Genomic DNA, 17,647 nt, shown 5'->3' on the forward strand with positions numbered 1-17,647 from the left:
CATTCAATTCACATTTACACAAACTTCAGTGTTCTTTCAAATGGTACCAAGAATATGCATATCCTTGGTTCTGTGCCTGAGCTCCAGGCAGTTAGATTTGGGTATGTCTTCAGGCGGAAATTGGAAAAAGTAGGGAGCTCTAAGAGGTTTAACTGACTTCCCTCGTTAAATAAAATATACCACCCCTACCTTGTCACACCAAAACTGATTGGCTCAATTGCATTAAGGAAGGAAGGAAATTCCAAACTAGCAAGGCACACTTAATTGAAATGCATTCCAGGTGACTATCTTATGAAGCTGGTAGAGAGAATACCAAGTGTGTAAAGCTGTCATCAAGGCAAAGGGTGGCTACTTTGAAAAATCTAAACTATATTTTTGTTTCTTTAACACCATTTCTTTCATCATATTCCCAGTGGGTCAGAAGTTTACATACACTCAATTAGTATTTGGTAGCATTGCCTTTAAATTGTTTAACTTGGGTCAAACGTGTTGGGAAGCCTTCCACAAGCTTCCCACAATAATTTGGGTGAATTTTGGCCCTTTCCTCCTGACAGAGCTGGTGTAACTGAGCCAGGTTTGTAGGCCTCCTTGCTCGAACACGCTTTTTCAGTTCTGCTCACAAATTTTCTATAGGATTGAGGTCAGGGCTTTGTGTTGTCCTTAGGCCATTTTGCCACAACTTTGGAAATATGTGTTGTGTCTTTGGTTATGCCGGATTAAGTGATATGATTTTATAGAAGAGCATGTCATTTCTCTGTAATTAATATTACCTGATTAAGCTAACCATGTAACTGTAATTAACTAGAAAGTCGGGGCACCACAAAATAATATTTATAGAGCTGTTATCTTCCGAATAAACTCTTAAAGACCTAGTAATATCTTACATCAATATCAGTCCATATTAATCGTCACCTTATTTCAGTCTCATCTGAAACTTGTAAATTCTTGGTTTTCTTCATGAACCTTGGCTAACAAGTTGAATCAGCGATACAAACTTTGGTTTAATTATTTATTTACTAAATACCTAAATAATCACACAGAATTACATATACACAGAATGCAAATTATGTCATACAGAAAACGTTCCTGGTGGACGGAGCCGACATGAAAGCTGGTTACACAAAGGAAAGGGGGTTGCGTTTGAGTGAAAGAACAGGAAGACTGAGGAACAAAGGGAGAAGCTATGCTATCGTAAATATGGTATCTTATGCATTCTAAATTACAGCCTATTTGGAAAAGGAAAATGCAATAAATAGTTACGCTTCGGTAGGTTGGTCGTAGATGCTGGCCGTGCTGCCCAACAGAGATCTTCCTGTCCTCTGAAGAATATCTCTGGTAGTAAACTGAATACGTTGGAGTATCGTCGTTGTGTGTTAGACTGGACCCGTCGTCCGTCCTTTCCTAGCCCACGTTTACAGCAGCCCCTGCTAACTCAACGTCTAGGAGGAATCACTTCTGTAGTGAAGAGTTCAAAGTTCATACCATTCGCAACTAAAGTTCACGCTGGGGTTGGCTTACCTCTGTAGTTGACATGTTAGTACTTTTAACGTGGGACCGTCGTCCTCAGAACAGGTTATTATCTGAATCCTTCTGACATCAGACCGTCGCTCTAATGTACCCGGAACAAAAAGTTATATTTTTGTAAAGAGCGTATATAGTGGAGGGAAAGAGGGTGTGTTTCATAGTTTATAACCAATGTCTCTTCACAGGGGCGGGCCACTGATTGAACAGAGCTTTAACCTTATGAAAACCCAATTATTTAATTTGGAAGCTAAAATTACATTTAATCTTTTCACAAATAGTTTCATATTTAAACATTTACAGTGCCTTGCGAAAGTATTCGGCCCCCTTGAACTTTGCGACCTTTTGCCACATTTCAGGCTTCAAACATAAAGATATAAAACTGTATTTTTTTGTGAAGAATCAACAACAAGTGGGACACAATCATGAAGTGGAACGACATTTATTGGATATTTCCATCTTTTTTAACAAATCAAAAACTGAAAAATTGGGCGTGCAAAATTATTCAGCCCCCTTAAGTTAATACTTTGTAGCGCCACCTTTTGCTGCGATTACAGCTGTAAGTCGCTTGGGGTATGTCTCTATCAGTTTTGCACATCGAGAGACTGACATTTTTTCCCATTCCTCCTTGCAAAACAGCTCGAGCTCAGTGAGGTTGGATGGAGAGCATTTGTGAACAGCAGTTTTCAGTTCTTTCCACAGATTCTCGATTGGATTCAGGTCTGGACTTTGACTTGGCCATTATAACACCTGGATATGTTTATTTTTTAACCATTCCATTGTAGATTTTGCTTTATGTTTTGGATCATTGTCTTGTTGGAAGACAAATCTCCGTCCCAGTCTCAGGTCTTTTGTAGACTCCATCAGGTTTTCTTCCAGAATGGTCCTGTATTTGGCTCCATCCATCTTCCCATCAATTTTAACCATCTTCCCTGTCTCTGCTGAAGAAAAGCAGGCCCAAACCATGATGCTGCCACCACCATGTTTGACAGTGGGGATGGTGTGTTCAGGGTGATGAGCTGTGTTGATTTTACGCCAAACATAACGTTTTGCATTGTTGCCAAAAAGTTCAATTTTGGTTTCATCTGACCAGAGCACCTTCTTCCACATGTTTGGTGTGTCTCCCAGGTGGCTTGTGGCAAACTTTAAACAACACTTTTTATGGATATCTTTAAGAAATGGCTTTCTTCTTGCCACTCTTCCATAAAGGCCAGATTTGTGCAATATACGACTGATTGTTGTCCTATGGACAGAGTCTCCCACCTCAGCTGTAGATCTCTGCAGTTCATCCAGAGTGATCATGGGCCTCTTGGCTGCATCTCTGATCAGTCTTCTCCTTGTATGAGCTGAAAGTTTAGAGGGACGGCCAGGTCTTGGTAGATTTGCAGTGGTCTGATACTCCTTCCATCAATATTATCACTTGCACAGTGCTCCTTGGGATGTTTAAAGCTTGGGAAATCTTTTTGTATCCAAATCCGGCTTTAAACTTCTTCACAACAGTATCTCGGACCTGCCTGGTGTGTTCCTTGTTCTTCATGATGCTCTCTGCGCTCTTGACGGACTATCACAGTGCAGGTGCATTTATACGGAGACTTGATTACACACAGGTGGATTGTATTTATCATCATTAGTCATTTAGGTCAACATTTGATCATTCAGAGATCCTCACTGAACTTCTGGAGAGAGTTTGCTGCACTGAAAGTAAAGGGGCTGAATAATTTTGCACGCCCAATTTTTCAGTTTTTGATTTGTTAAAAAAGTTTGAAATATCCAATAAATGTTGTTCCACTTCATGATTGTGTCCCACTTGTTGTTGATTCTTCACAAAAAAATACAGTTTTATATCTTTATGTTTGAAGCCTGAAATGTGGCAAAAGGTCGCAAAGTTCAAGGGGGCCGAATACTTTCGCAAGGCACTGTAAATTGCACAACAATTCCATGTGAATCTGATAACTATAATGTGTAGACTTTCCAGGATACAGTTTGTCATCCTATCATTAATAAGAATGTCTCAGATGACAACCGAACTGACATATTCATTAAGTACCAATGCATATTTTCAACTGGTTGGATTACCGAAATATGGTTCCTTTCCCCCCACCTTTTGATGTTCCCCGGCTCGCTGTGTTTAACAAAGGCTTTTCAAGAGGCCTTCAGTAGAGTCGAGAGGAAAGGGAGAAAGGTATTTATGTGGGGGTGGGGGTCATAAACCTTGCCCACAGGCCAACATCATGACATATGCTTGACATATGTCATTGTCCATTTGGAAGACCCATTTGCGACCAAGCTTTCACTTCCTGATTGATGTCTTGAGATGTCACTTCAATATATCCACATAATTTTCCAACCTCATGATGCCATCTATTTTGTGAAGTGCACCAGTCCCTCTCTGCAGCAAAGCACCACCAAGCTTCACAGTTGGCCGCGACCGGGAGGTCCGTGGGGCGACGCACAATTGGCCTAGCGTCGTCCGGGTTAGGGAGGGATTGGTCGGTAGGGATCTCCTTGTCTCATCGCGCACCAGCGACTCCTGTGGCGGGCCGGGCGCAGTGCGCGCTAGTAAGGTTGCCAGGTGCACGGTGTAGCCTCCGACACATTGGTGTGGCTGGCTTCCGGGTTGGATGCGCGCTGTGTTAAGAAGCAGTACGGCTGGTTGGGTTGTGTATCGGAGGACGCATGGACATTCAACCTTCGTCTCTCCCGAGCCCGTACGGGAGTTGTAGCAATGAGACAAGATAGTAGCTACTACAACAATTGGATACCACGAAAATGGGGAGAAAAAGGGGTAAAAAAAAAGAAAAGAAAAAGCTTCACGGTTGGGATGGTGTTCTTCGGCTTGCAAGCATCCCCCTTTATCCTCCAAACATAACGATGGTCATTATGGCCAAACAGTTCTATTTTTGTTTCATCAGACCAGAGGACATTTCTCCAAAAAGTACGATATTTGTCCCCATGTACAGTTGCAAACCATAGTCTGGCTTTTTATGGCGGTTTTGGAGCAGTGGCTGGGGTTGAGCGGCCTTTCAGGTTATGTCGATATAGGACTCGTATAGATATTTTTGTACCGTTTCCTCCAGCATCTTCACAAGGTCCTTTGATGCTGTTCTGGGATAGATTTGCACTTTTCGCACCAAAGTACGTTCATCGCTAGAAGACAGAACGCGTCTCCTTCCTGAGCGATATGACGGCTGCGCGGTCCCATGGTGTTTATACTTATGCACTATTGTTTGTACAGATGAACCTTCAGGCGTTTGGAAATTCCTCCCAAGGATGAACCAGATGTCTTGGCTGATTTCTTTTGATTTCCCATGATGACAAGCAAAGAGGAACTGAGTTTGAAGGTAGGCCTTGAAATACATCCACAGGTACACCTCCAATTGACTCAAATTATGTCAATTAGCCTATCAGAAGCTTCTAAAGCCATGACATTATTTTCTGGAATTTTCCAAGCTGTTTAAAGGCACAGTCAATTTAGTGTATGTAAACTTCTGACCCGCTGGAATTGTGATACAGTGAATGAATGATAAGTGAAATAATCTGTCTGTAAACAATTGTTGGAAATATTACTTGTGTCATGCACAAAGTAGATGTCCTAACCGACTTACCAAAACTATAGTTTGTTAACTAGAAATGTGTGGAGTGGTTGAAAAACTAGTTTTAATGACTCCAACCTAAGTGTATGTTAACTTCTGACTTCAACTGTATGTGTCCAAACTTTTGACTGGTACTGTATGTAAATAAGGTATGCTTTTCTTTTCAGTTTTCGTCTTGTCATTATGGAGTGTTGTGTTTTTTATTTAATCAATTTGAGAATAAGGCTGTAATGTATCAACATGTGTATAAAGGGAAGGGGTCTGAATACTTTCCGAACGCACTGCGTAGCAAACAAAGGGTCAATGCACGGGCATCTCGGCCCTCACAGCTAAGGTCCATGTGGAGAGCATAAGCTGGGAAGTTTAAGTTCTTCAGTCAGTTTCCTTTTGATTGCTAGCAATAGCATAAATTAGTTTAACAGTTATCTGACAAAAGTTATTGATGATGTGAGTTTCTGTGCCTCTGCCTCCCCACACACTGTTATCACCATATCAATTACAGCTGGTAATATCGATCTCTGCTATAGTGTGGTTTCATAGCGTTGTGGGCCTAGCAATTCACCGTGGGAATGATTCCAGTGCAACGGTCAAGTGACGCCTTTTCCCGTGATCTAAGGGAATGTCTGGTTGAAATTCATCTTTCAGATTTGAATAACTATCATTTAGATTTATAAGGTTAACCACATAACGATTGAGATAAAGCCAATATTATATTTTTTGTATAATTTTTTTTTTTGGATTTTGGAAATTCTCCTGCGACTCACATATTGCCGCGATCCCTAGCTCGGGAACAGGTTCGCTAATTTCTCCAGGTACAGACTGTCCTCGGAACACTGTTTTACCATTTCCTGTTCACTTGTAGCAGACAAAGGAAAAGTATCTGCCTGTCGTCCGTGATAATTTCTTGTGAAGTGTCCAAGTGTTGGGTTACGGTTGCTAAGCTTTGATTGGACAATCACTGTTCAGGAGCGGAGATTAGCAAAGGGTAAATTAAGTAGTTTACTGTGATTGTTTTCAATTAAAATGCAGTGCATTCGTAACCTAACCATTATGAAACTTCCATTTGATAAAATAAGCCTCACATGGCAAATTAGCCATTACATTTTTTTATGCCCAAATTCAACACCGACCTCCATAGAAAAATTCCTCACGTCAGCTTATTTTCGTGGACAGATTTTGGACTTAGTAAAACCTCTTGCATCACCTTTTCCTCTCTGGTTTAACTAGTAGCTAGCAGATGGTTGATCATATGGGCAATGCCTACTCCCGAGCTTCTCGCTTAAACTAGCTGCTGCTAGCAGTATGTTGAGAAATGAATACCCCTTCACTTGATGAAAGTTGAAAGTCATCTTTTATTGTACAATAAAAGATCACATACCATGTTCTGAGTTATCTGATTGGTCCACAAGGGAATATTGGTGCTAGTTCAACAATTATTTTTTATCCATAACTCTGTTAATGTAGCTTACATCAGCCAGTCCTTTTCTTTTGAAGCATGATGTTCCCACCCACGGTGCACTTTGTTCAATGTAGCTTTACAGTAAACCCATTTAGTGAACACTGGCTTTGACTGTATGAGCTGAAAACGAAGGTCCTAATCTGTCAATGGTCCTTATGCAAGCAGCTGTTGAACAGAAACTTGAAGCATGCATGCAGACACACACAGAGTGGTCTGCCATCTCTGCAACTTGGATTGTGGCAATTTTCAGGGCCTATATAACCAGTATGTCCAGGCATGCAATCACAACACACATAGCATGGCATTGGAAAGCCAGAGCCTGCATCTTTCCTCTGACATGCAAATACATAACAGAATTGATGAATAGGGCCTGGCGCCTAGTGTCTGACCTGACTGCAGAAATAGGTTATAGTACAATTCAGTCCAAAGTTCAAAGATACAATTGACCCCATCCCAAATGACCCACAATCTATGGCACATGTTAAGTGCGTTATACCTTTTCAGGAAAAGTTATAACATTTATGTATTTTAAACTATTCTTGCCACAGGTGATGGCAAAAAAGATACAACAAACATTCTAAAATGTGAAAAGGGCCAGCAAGCCTTAGAAGCGTGACTGTCGTCCCTCTGAACCCTTTAACGTTACACACCAGGCATAAACATGAAAATGCTTAGACAAGACTTGTACAATAAATACATATGAGATACATGACTTGAAATCAATCTGACCGTTCCATAAATTACCAAAGACTAAATTAAAAGAAAAAACAGTAAAATGATTTCATGAAATGAAGACTGAATAAATATTAATTGACCTTCAACTGTAGTCACCTACTGCACCAATTAGTTGTTTTTCAAGTTTTCACATACAAGCAAAGTAATAGAAAATTGGTGTGGGCTGGTGTCTTGAGATCTAATAATCTACTTTATATTACTCAGCCAATGGTAGTGGAATATTGGATCCACCATGCAGAATAGGTCTACAATTGGATGAGCATTGGTTTAACATCACATCCACTTCAGTTGTATACATACCGTGCACCATTGATGTGTGTACGAAAACTGAAAGCCTGTTAAGTGAATATAAGCATGTGAAAAGCATGTTGTTTGAGTGAAACAAGGGGACCCTCAGACATGACCAATCAGGAATTGCATGGCACCCTTCACATTGATTACATTAGATATGATTGGAATAGGTTCAGGGATGTTTCTGCACTAGTACTACAGCCTAGATGTAATAAATTATGTAAATCAGTGGAAAAATATCAAACCAAATCTCAGAGGCACTGATGAGAAAACAGTAATAATTCATTGTTCTCCATTGTGCTTTGGAAGATTGTTTGAGTCACTTCATGGAGTAAGTGATAAAGATAACTTTGAAGAAAATCTTTCAATCACTGCAGTGACTGATACCAGCAAATGTCCAAATGCTGGTTTTGCACATTACCAAAGTATGTACGCATACAACTGAAGGGGCATTTAAAACAAACTAAACAAAATTATTTTGATATATAACTTCCAATATGGAGATGTAACAAAACATCTATATATATATATATATCTATACATATCTATCTATCTATATATACATATAGATATATATATCTATCTATATGTAGATATATATATATCTATACATATATATATCTATATATAACACTAGCTAAATAAGGCATTTTACTTTTAATATAATCAACTAAGTTTAAAGAAAAATGTCATATTTGGTGAAAGTTTGGCAAAACAAATGAATTTTAGTCACAAGTTGTGACAAGGCAAAAATAACATGTCTTCCAACAAAGAAAGATGACGCTAGAGCAAGAGATAGGAATACAGCTCTAGAACAAAACGTCACCCATGGGACAGGTTGTGCAAGTGTGCGCATGCATGTACACATACACAAATAAAAGCTTAATAGACAGAATACAGGTAAACATTCACCAAAAGGACACTTTTCTAATAAGATTTATTTTTTTTCACAAACAAAAAGAGAAGTCAAGTTGTTACACTTAGAAGCCAAGTCTAAAACATATACCCCAAAAAACAGACCCTGTTGTAAAATGGAGAATAAAATCAGCTTTTGCATCCATTTAGTGTAGTACATTATGTTAAATACAATAAACACTGGTACTGATTTTGCCATTTCCCCCCCAATGTCAAGGGACATAATGGAGAAAACTAAAAATGTGGTGTGCATGTAAACAAAAGGAACAGCAACATACAGCTAAATAGATTGACATTTTTTAACATTCTGAGTATGACCTAGTCTACAGGAGTTTTAAATGCTTATAAGGGAAGAAAAGGAGACCACGAAGCCTTTAAAACAACGAGGCACTCTGCCACTGCTTTACATACAGTATCTGTGATCAAACAACTAACTTTTCCCTAACACTGGAAAGGCAGATGGGAATGGACATATATTTATATTTTGCACATCCCCCACCACCCCTTTCTCTTAATGAAGTGTGCTTGTCCCTCACCAGTTATGCACTGGCGCTCTCAACAGAGCCCTCTGTGACAGACTGTCTACGGTACCTCTTCACTGCTCCCACACTGACACAGATGATCACATCCCAAAGTGACTTTGTGAGATTATATATTTTAAAGCATTATCAAAACTCAGGATTAGTCTTTCCCTTTTTTTTTTTTTGAGTGGCTGTCGTACTGAATATGTGTTCTCTCGATTGGTTATACTAGCATCATTGTTTTCTCTAAATCTGTTATCTGTCTATTTTCCCTTTAAAAATGTTTTACATAGCAGTAACAAGACAAACAAAATAGGGATGGACAAAAGCTGTCCTATTCAGAACTTCTTAGCAGCAGTTATGCTACTAATCAAACTTGGGACTGCAAGTTACCATGCATGCATTGATATAACAAGTTCTATATTCAACACATTTTAAAGGACCTTCAAATAAAATTGCTATTAGTTTTAGGCTTTAATGGGATATTCACATTCCTTAATTAACACCATCAAGGAAACTGAGGGGACAGTAATCACTAAACGGCTACATCATTCTTGGTTGTGATCATTAGGCACCAAATGGATAAAAAAACGGACTGAAAAAGGGTGGGACTACTTGATAAGAAACACATTTTCATTTTCCATTGAAACCATTTGACAATGTTCTCCATTGCATGCCCTAATGAACACAACCCACAATCTTTATCCTCTTCAGTCAAACAGTGTCCCGGCTTTACCTTTTTGCAACCAGGACATACCAGGTTTCTAAATGATGTAGCAAACCGTCAAGGATGCTTGACTTGTTATAACCATGTAACAACATTGAGTAATTCCTCCCTTCGCAAGTGTGTGTTTGCATCTCTTTCATGAAGTGCTTGAATGGAGCATGTGTGGGCATATATAATATAAGATAATCACAAATTTGCTACAGGGCAGATCCATAAAAAACAAGTGGATAATAAAAGTATTTACATAAAAATGAAGGTACTTACACACCACAAACTTAAAACTGTCGCACAGTAAGAAAGAGGTGGGAGAATAAGTATATTGTGAAGTCTACTCTGCCCCCCTTGACACGCTCTCCTCCTCCATCAAGCTAATCACCATCGTTCCTTTCTCCTCTTCAACGCTCTTCTTGGGATTTACCTCTGGAGGATCATGGGAGTCGTGTCCCGTGACCTCCTCCTGAATGCTGTCCTCCGTCTGCTCCCTGTCCTCCGGCCCAGCCTGGTCAGCCGTGCTCTCCCCAGTCTGGCCATCACTGTGTTTTTTCGGAGGCCCACTGTCCGTCTGTAAGTGGCTGTGGCTGCCTGCCTCCACCACCACCACCACCACCCCTTCCTCCTTTGTTCTTTTCTTCTTCATCTTTGGGCTGCTGGAGGAGTCTGCAGGCGGCATGCCTGGCAGCGCCATGACGCCCCCGTGCGGGAGGAACATGTGAGGGTACAGCAGTCCATGGGACATCCCCGGAATGAGGAAAGGGTTGAAGGCCTGGTGGCTGCCACTGCTGGTCGCTGTGGTGGTGGTGATGGCCGCAATGCTGTGGCTGCCCATCGCGCCTTGCTGCTTTTCCTCCCTCTTTCTCTCTGTGCCAGACTGAATGCCGGAGCCCTCGGACCCTGTGCTCGAAGATGCCTGGCCGGGGCCTCGAGAGGGGCTACTGGCCACTGAGGAGGAGGCCACAGTGGTGGTAACTGCAGCCGTGGAGGACGAGGTGGAAGCGGAGCAGGTGGGCGGCAAACCCATCAGCCCCTGAACGCTGAACATGTGGGGGGTGCCGTGTACACCGTGGAGCATCATAGGCAGCATGCTCAGACCATTCTTTGCGTCTTCACCGGCGGACACAGCAAAGCCATGGGGGAATCCCATCAAGCCTGTGAGTGGGATGCCCTGGACATTGCGGAGGTTCTGGAGGCTGACCAGGTCCATGCTGCCGATCAGGCCGCCGTTCATACAGAGCGGGCCCATGGGAGACTCGGAGAGGAGGGGCTTGGGCATCTCGCTGCGGGGACGACGCCCCCGGCGGCGGGGCCCCTGGTCGCGGCACACGGGCTCAGTGAGGATGCGGGTGAACTTGCCCTCAGGAAGAAAACCCTGGAAACACAAGGCATTAGCTTAAGGAAAATGCAGGGATGGTTTTGAAGGACATATGTAATCTGTGAGGCAGTAGGTTCTGACAACTGCACTATTCAAGATGAGTAAATGTCTAATTAAAAATGGAAACATTCTAATGAAACTATTTGATGGGGCATTTATGTGGATATGAGAGAGTGAAAATGCCATGCTACTCACAGAGTGTTTCACTACATCTGCCCAGTCAGGTGCCACGCAGTACTCAGTATTTGCATCCAGCCATCGTGAAAGCTCCTTGATTGCTGGAGCCATAGCACCCCCAAGCTACAGCACAGAAGAATACAGCCCTCAATGAGTTCTTGTACACACACACACATAGCATAAATATAAATTATGCATTTGTGTATAATTCAGGCAAACATTACATGTAATGCAAATTTTGTTAAGCTATGTCTTAAAGAAGTATATTCAATCAATGTGAAGGAGCACAGTTGGGTGGGGAGAAGCATCTTCATTCACCTGTTAACCACGGGCAAAGAAATGCCAGGAGCTAGGTTTTTAAACATTTGGCGAAATAATTAAGCGAAAATTGTAATTGCACTTTGTCGTATAATAACTTTCCATTTACCCAATAAAAAAATTGAACTTCCATGCGTTTCCATCCCATTTTTTCCTTTTTTTTTTTTTTTAAGAGGGTGGATCAGCTTAATATTGCAGAAAGAATGTTGCTTCCAATGTAATTGTCTGCATCATTTCCAATCCCCCATATTTTTTGGGTAAATATATAGATCCATACACGCATGCATATATATATACACACATACAGTGCCTTGCGAAAGTATTCGGCCCCCTTGAACTTTGCGACCTTTTGCCACATTTCAGGCTTCAAACATAAAGACATAAAACTGTATTTTTTTGTGAAGAATCAACAAGTGGGACACAATCATGAAGTGGAACGACATTTATTGGATATTTCAAACTTTCTTAACAAATCAAAAACTGAAAAATTGTGCGTGCAAAATTATTCAGCCCCCTTAAGTGAATACTTTGTAGAGCCACCTTTTGCTGCGATTACAGCTGTAAGTCGCTTGGGGTATGTCTGTATCAGTTTTGCACATCGAGAGACTGACATTTTTTCCCATTCCTCCTTGCAAAACAGCTCGAGCTCAGTGAGGTTGGATGGAGAGCATTTGTGAACAGCAGTTTTCAGTTCTTTCCACAGATTCTCGATTGGATTCAGGTCTGGACTTTGACTTGGCCATTCTAACACCTGGATATGTTTATTTTTGAACCATTCCATTGTAGATTTTGCTTTATGTTTTGGATCATTGTCTTGTTGGAAGACAAATCTCCGTCCCAGTCTCAGGTCTTTTGCAGACTCCATCAGGTTTTCTTCCAGAATGGTCCTGTATTTGGCTCCATCCATCTTCCCATCAATTTTAACCATCTTCCCTGTCCCTGCTGAAGAAAAGCAGGCCCAAACCATGATGCTGCCACCACCATGTTTGACAGTGGGGATGGTGTGTTCAGCTGTGTTGCTTTTACGCCAAACATAACGTTTTGCATTGTTGCCAAAAAGTTCAATTTTGGTTTCATCTGACCAGAGCACCTTCTTCCACATGTTTGGTGTGTCTCCCAGGTGGCTTGTGGCAAACTTTAGGGACACTTTTTATGGAGATCTTTAAGAAATGGCTTTCTTCTTGCCACTCTTCCATAAAGGCCAGATTTGTGCAATATACGACTGATTGTTGTCCTATGGACAGAGTCTCCCACCTCAGCTGTAGATCTCTGCAGTTCATCCAGAGTGATCATGGGCCTCTTGGCTGCATCTCTGATCAGTCTTCTCCTTGTATGAGCTGAAAGTTTAGAGGGACGGCCAGGTCTTGGTAGATTTGCAGTGGTCTGATACTCCTTCCATTTCAATATTATCGCTTGCACAGTGCTCCTTGGGATGTTTAAAGCTTGGGAAATCTTTTTGTATCCAAATCCGGCTTTAAACTTCTTCACAACAGTATCTCGGACCTGCCTGGTGTGTTCCTTGTTCTTCATGATGCTCTCTGCGCTTTTAACGGACCTCTGAGACTATCACAGTGCAGGTGCATTTATACGGAGACTTGATTACACACAGGTGGATTGTATTTATCATCATTAGTCATTTAGGTCAACATTGGATCATTCAGAGATCCTCACTGAACTTCTGGAGAGAGTTTGCTGCACTGAAAGTAAAGGGGCTGAATAATTTTACACGCCCAATTTTTCAGTTTTTGATTTGTTAAAAAAGTTTGAAATATCCAATAAATGTCGTTCCACTTCATGATTGTGTCCCACTTGTTGTTGATTCTTCACAAAAAAATACAGTTTTATATCTTTATGTTTGAAGCCTGAAATGTGGCAAAAGGTCGCAAAGTTCAAGGGGGCCGAATACTTTCGCAAGGCACTGTATATACATACACATACCTATATAGACATACCCCGCAAACCCTACTGCCAATCCCCCAATTGAAGTAAACTAATAAACACTTCCGCTTCTACCTTCAATCCATACATCTTATTCACATTCTACAGACACAGTCTACTTTACAATAGTTCTCTCTTGTTTGTTCTTAGTCCTTCCTCTATATCTGATGTCCATCCAGTTTGATTTATATTTGTAACTATGCCATTTCACAAAAGTTCCGAACCTATATATATTCTACAGATCCCGTATGTTTTACATTGTTTATATTGTTATTAGTCCCACCCTTCAGCTCCATTCAACACCTCCCATCTGTCTCTCAACATCATCCATTTCGGATTTCTACTTGCCATATATTTTTCAACTGTGCTGTGATTCACAAAATAATTGAACCTTTCTATTCTCATTGCTTCTACAGATTGTAAAATAAAAATAACATTTTTTACTAAAATAATTATTAAATTATTGATTGATTGACTATGGCTTTTCAAATCACCCAGTATTGCTATCTGTAGTGTTAGTTCCATCCCATTTTTACCTCTGTCGATGCTTTTGTCACAAAAATGATTGGGTTAAACAGCAAATACCCACTCGGGCATGGTGTAGCCAACAACTCACAGACAGCGTACAGTAGGTGAGATTATTGATAAGAACAAGATTTATTTGTCAACTGGCATTCATGGTCAAATTGCTGCAAAGAAACCACTACTAAAACACACCAATAATAAGAAGAGACGTGCTTGGGCCAAGAAACACGAGCAATGTACATCGGTGGAAATGTCATTTGGTCTGATGAGTCCAAATTTGAGATTTTTGGTTCCAACCGCAGTGTCTTTCTGACGTAGAGTAGGTGAACTCCGCATGTGTGGTTCCCACCGTGAAGCATGGAGGAGGAGGTGTGATGTTGTGGGGGTGCTTTGCTGGTAACACCATTAGTGATTAGTCTAGAATTCATGGCACAGTTAACCAGCATGGCTACCACAGCATTCTGCAGCAATACACCATCTCATCTAGTTTGCGCTTAGTGGGACTATCATTTGTTTTTCAACAGGACAATCTCCCTACACACCTCCAGGCTGTGTAAGGGCTATTTGACCAAGGAGGAGAGTGATGGAGTGCTGCATCAGATGACCTGTCATGCACAATCACCTGACCTCAACCCAATTGAGATGGATTGGGATGAGGTGGACCGCAGAGCGAAAGAAAAGCAGCCAAGTGCTCAGCATATGTGGGAACTCCTTCAAGACTGTTGGAAAAGCATTCCAAGTGAAGATGGTTGAGAGAAATACCAAAAGTGTGTAAAGGTGTCATCAATGCAAAGGGTGGCTTCTTTGAAGAATCTCAAATATATTTTTTGGTTACTACATGATTCCATATGTGTTATTTTATAGTTTGGATGTCTTCACTATTATTCTACAATGTATAAAATAGTAAAAATAAAGAAAAAACCCTTAAATTAGTGGGCGTGTCCAAACTTTTGACTGGTACTGTATCTATTTCACCGACCCCAAAAAATATCCATCAATCAAACATATTTTGTTTACAAAAAATAGAAAAGTTTCCCCACAATTTGCTGTTTCCATCAGGTACAGTACTCTCATAAAAATGGTGGGATGGAAACATGGTTAATGTCAGTGATGTTATGTGTGCTTGTGCATCAGTGTTCGGTGTGTGCGTTTGAGTCAAAATAGTTACCCTGCGGCCAGTGCTCCTGTGGACCACTGGCACCCTCTCCTCCCCTGTTAGGGAGTTGACATCCAACTTGGTGGGGTCCTTACAGCGATGCCGCCTCTGCTTGGGCCGCTCCACAAAGCTGTGCAGAATCGCTGAGCCAGGAGACTGAAACCCCAGATTTGGCAAGAAAAGCACAATACTCCAAATGATATTCACTTACTTTAAAACATACTATAAAACCAAACTATAAAACCAGCTGGTGAGTTGAACCATTCGTAACGGAAACGTTCTCAAAGTTCACAAGTTTTTCAGAAATCCCAGTTTCCTCCTGCTTATTCCCTTTTGAATCCAGGAATCATCCAACTGGGATTTCACTAAAGTAAAGGGAATTTGAAGAATGGATAAGATGAATGTGCATGGAGGATCAACTCACCGGTGCGAAAGTGGGCACCTCCATGCTACAGTTGGGATTCTGTCGCAGCCATTCCATCAAGCCATTGTTGGCAGCCTCTCTGTCGATGGCCACCACCTCTGACAGGGTGGGGGTGGAGGTTCCCGGGGGGCGCTCAGGTGGGGAGGAGGTGGACGACACTGCAGAATGACTGGTGACTTCTACCCTGCCCTGTAGAGGAAAAAAACACAGGGAAACAAATAGATGTATTTGATTCCCAACTCAACTCTAGTATGAAGTGCTTGTGATTAGTGTTAGACAGTATAATGAATCTCGATACTAGAACGATACTAGAACATGAAAAACAGCTTGTACTTCTGTCAAATGTGTCTAACGTCGTGTACTGATTGAGAGGACCAAGTCTGTCTATCATTGCAGCTGATGTCCCGTACCTCATGCCTGCACCACTTACTCATTGCTAGAGCAGTGTCTAGGCAGCACCATGTTAGCTCTCCACTCAAGCTGCTCAGAAGTTAACACACTTGAATCATTTTGAAACTAAAGATACCGGTAGCTTCCAGCTTTGTAGAATAACGTTCTATGCAAGTCACAGCTGAACTGACAACCATTCACAATCCTAATACTACGTGATATAAAAAATATAAAAACACAAAATATGCTGATTTCAAAACGTGTCAACAAAAACGTAATGAACTCACAACGATCTCTCACTCACGTCCAAAGATACTGTAGCAACCCTGACCTAAAAGCTGTGCTTTTATAGCACAGTCGATTTCCGCAGGGCTAACGGCAAGAATGTTGAGGGTTCTTGCCGGATTCCCTGCCTGTTTCATTGCATTGGTGTCAGAAGTGAAACTTCAAAACTCAAAAGATGCCCAACGATTGAACAGAGCAATCGCTGAGGTTATCTGTCTGGATTAAATGCCATTCTGTGACTATGGCTAATACGCCTTTTCTGCCATGGTATCGTGATGGTATTGAGTTTTGTGATACTAAAACTGGTATAGTGACAACACAACTGGTGATACGCTATCTTACAACCTTTATTGCAAATTAATTGCCTCCAAGCACCAAACCACAAGAGTCAACTGTATTGTCCTTCCCCCTGAACTTGGTAGGGGGACAGGTCCACAGTAATTATCATCAAAACCAGGTGGTGCAGAAAACTAGTACCATTAAGCTGGCTCTTTTTCTGTTCACAAAACCAAAATAAGTTTTGACTTGACAAACCTGTTTTTCCTGCACATGCAATCCTCTGCTCTTGACAAACCCGATGTCAACCGTCTCCATGTTTCTCCGTCTGCCTCTCCTCCGGCGCATGATTGCGTCGTCACACCTTAGGTTGCCATTGACAATTTGGCCGGTGACGGGGTGGATGAGACCTGCCTGCAGGATCCCGGCCATGTCCTTCCCCACTGAACCCTGCATGGCGCTCATGGCGGGCAGTTTTCGGGCAACGGGGTGGACCTGGTGACTCATGTGGCCTACAGTGGCTGCCGCGTCGCCCCCAATGCCCAGATCCCCGGCCTTGGAGAGGTCCATGGCCGCCTCCTGCCATCCGTTGAGCAGCAGCGCCCCACCTCTGTTCGACACGGTTACAGGCATATTCTCCCCTGTGTGGCACTGCTTACTGAGCACCTCTGCCTTGTATTCAAATGCACACCTACCCCGCTTTAGTTCAGGCAAATAGGGTGGCGCCACCAGCCTCTCCTGCAAGAGAGGCAAGGATGTCAACCTCCAGCCTCCCTGGCTGCATTCCCCGGCATCTCTTGACTTGTACTGAACAGGATGGAAATGGAAGAATGAAAAAATATTAATGAATACCGACAATGGACTGGCGAATATCCACAAAAACGTCACAAAAGAAGGATTTCAACAACGATGGTTATGAAGGGACAGAAGATGAACATGGGCTAGTCACCTTGGGAAGGCGGGTTACAGGAGGGGCTGGGATGTTGAAGTTAAGGCTCTGGGATGGCTGTACCCTGGCTGAAATGAA

At 41.9% G+C, this 17,647-nt stretch overlaps 1 protein-coding gene across 2 annotated transcripts in view; it reads right to left on the bottom strand.

Annotated features, from left to right (window-relative positions):
* Positions 1-6,448: 6,448 nt before the first annotated feature.
* LOC139413195 (chromodomain-helicase-DNA-binding protein 6-like) overlaps positions 6,449-17,647 on the bottom strand; it is a 98,305-nt gene continuing 87,106 nt past the window's right edge. For both annotated transcript variants that reach the window (XM_071160297.1, XM_071160295.1), the window contains 6 exons: positions 17,570-17,647; positions 16,879-17,427; positions 15,670-15,858; positions 15,258-15,401; positions 11,327-11,431; positions 6,449-11,128 (listed from right to left, as the gene is read on the bottom strand). The exon at positions 17,570-17,647 is cut by the window's right edge and continues 141 nt beyond it. In XM_071160297.1, the coding sequence (XP_071016398.1) occupies positions 10,091-11,128; positions 11,327-11,431; positions 15,258-15,401; positions 15,670-15,858; positions 16,879-17,427; positions 17,570-17,647 (2,103 nt within the window). In that variant the 3' untranslated portion in view covers positions 6,449-10,090. The remainder of the gene's footprint in view (positions 11,129-11,326; positions 11,432-15,257; positions 15,402-15,669; positions 15,859-16,878; positions 17,428-17,569) is intronic.

The sequence above is a fragment of the Oncorhynchus clarkii genome, chromosome 7, assembly GCF_045791955.1.
Source record: "Oncorhynchus clarkii lewisi isolate Uvic-CL-2024 chromosome 7, UVic_Ocla_1.0, whole genome shotgun sequence".
NCBI lineage: Eukaryota > Metazoa > Chordata > Actinopteri > Salmoniformes > Salmonidae > Oncorhynchus > Oncorhynchus clarkii.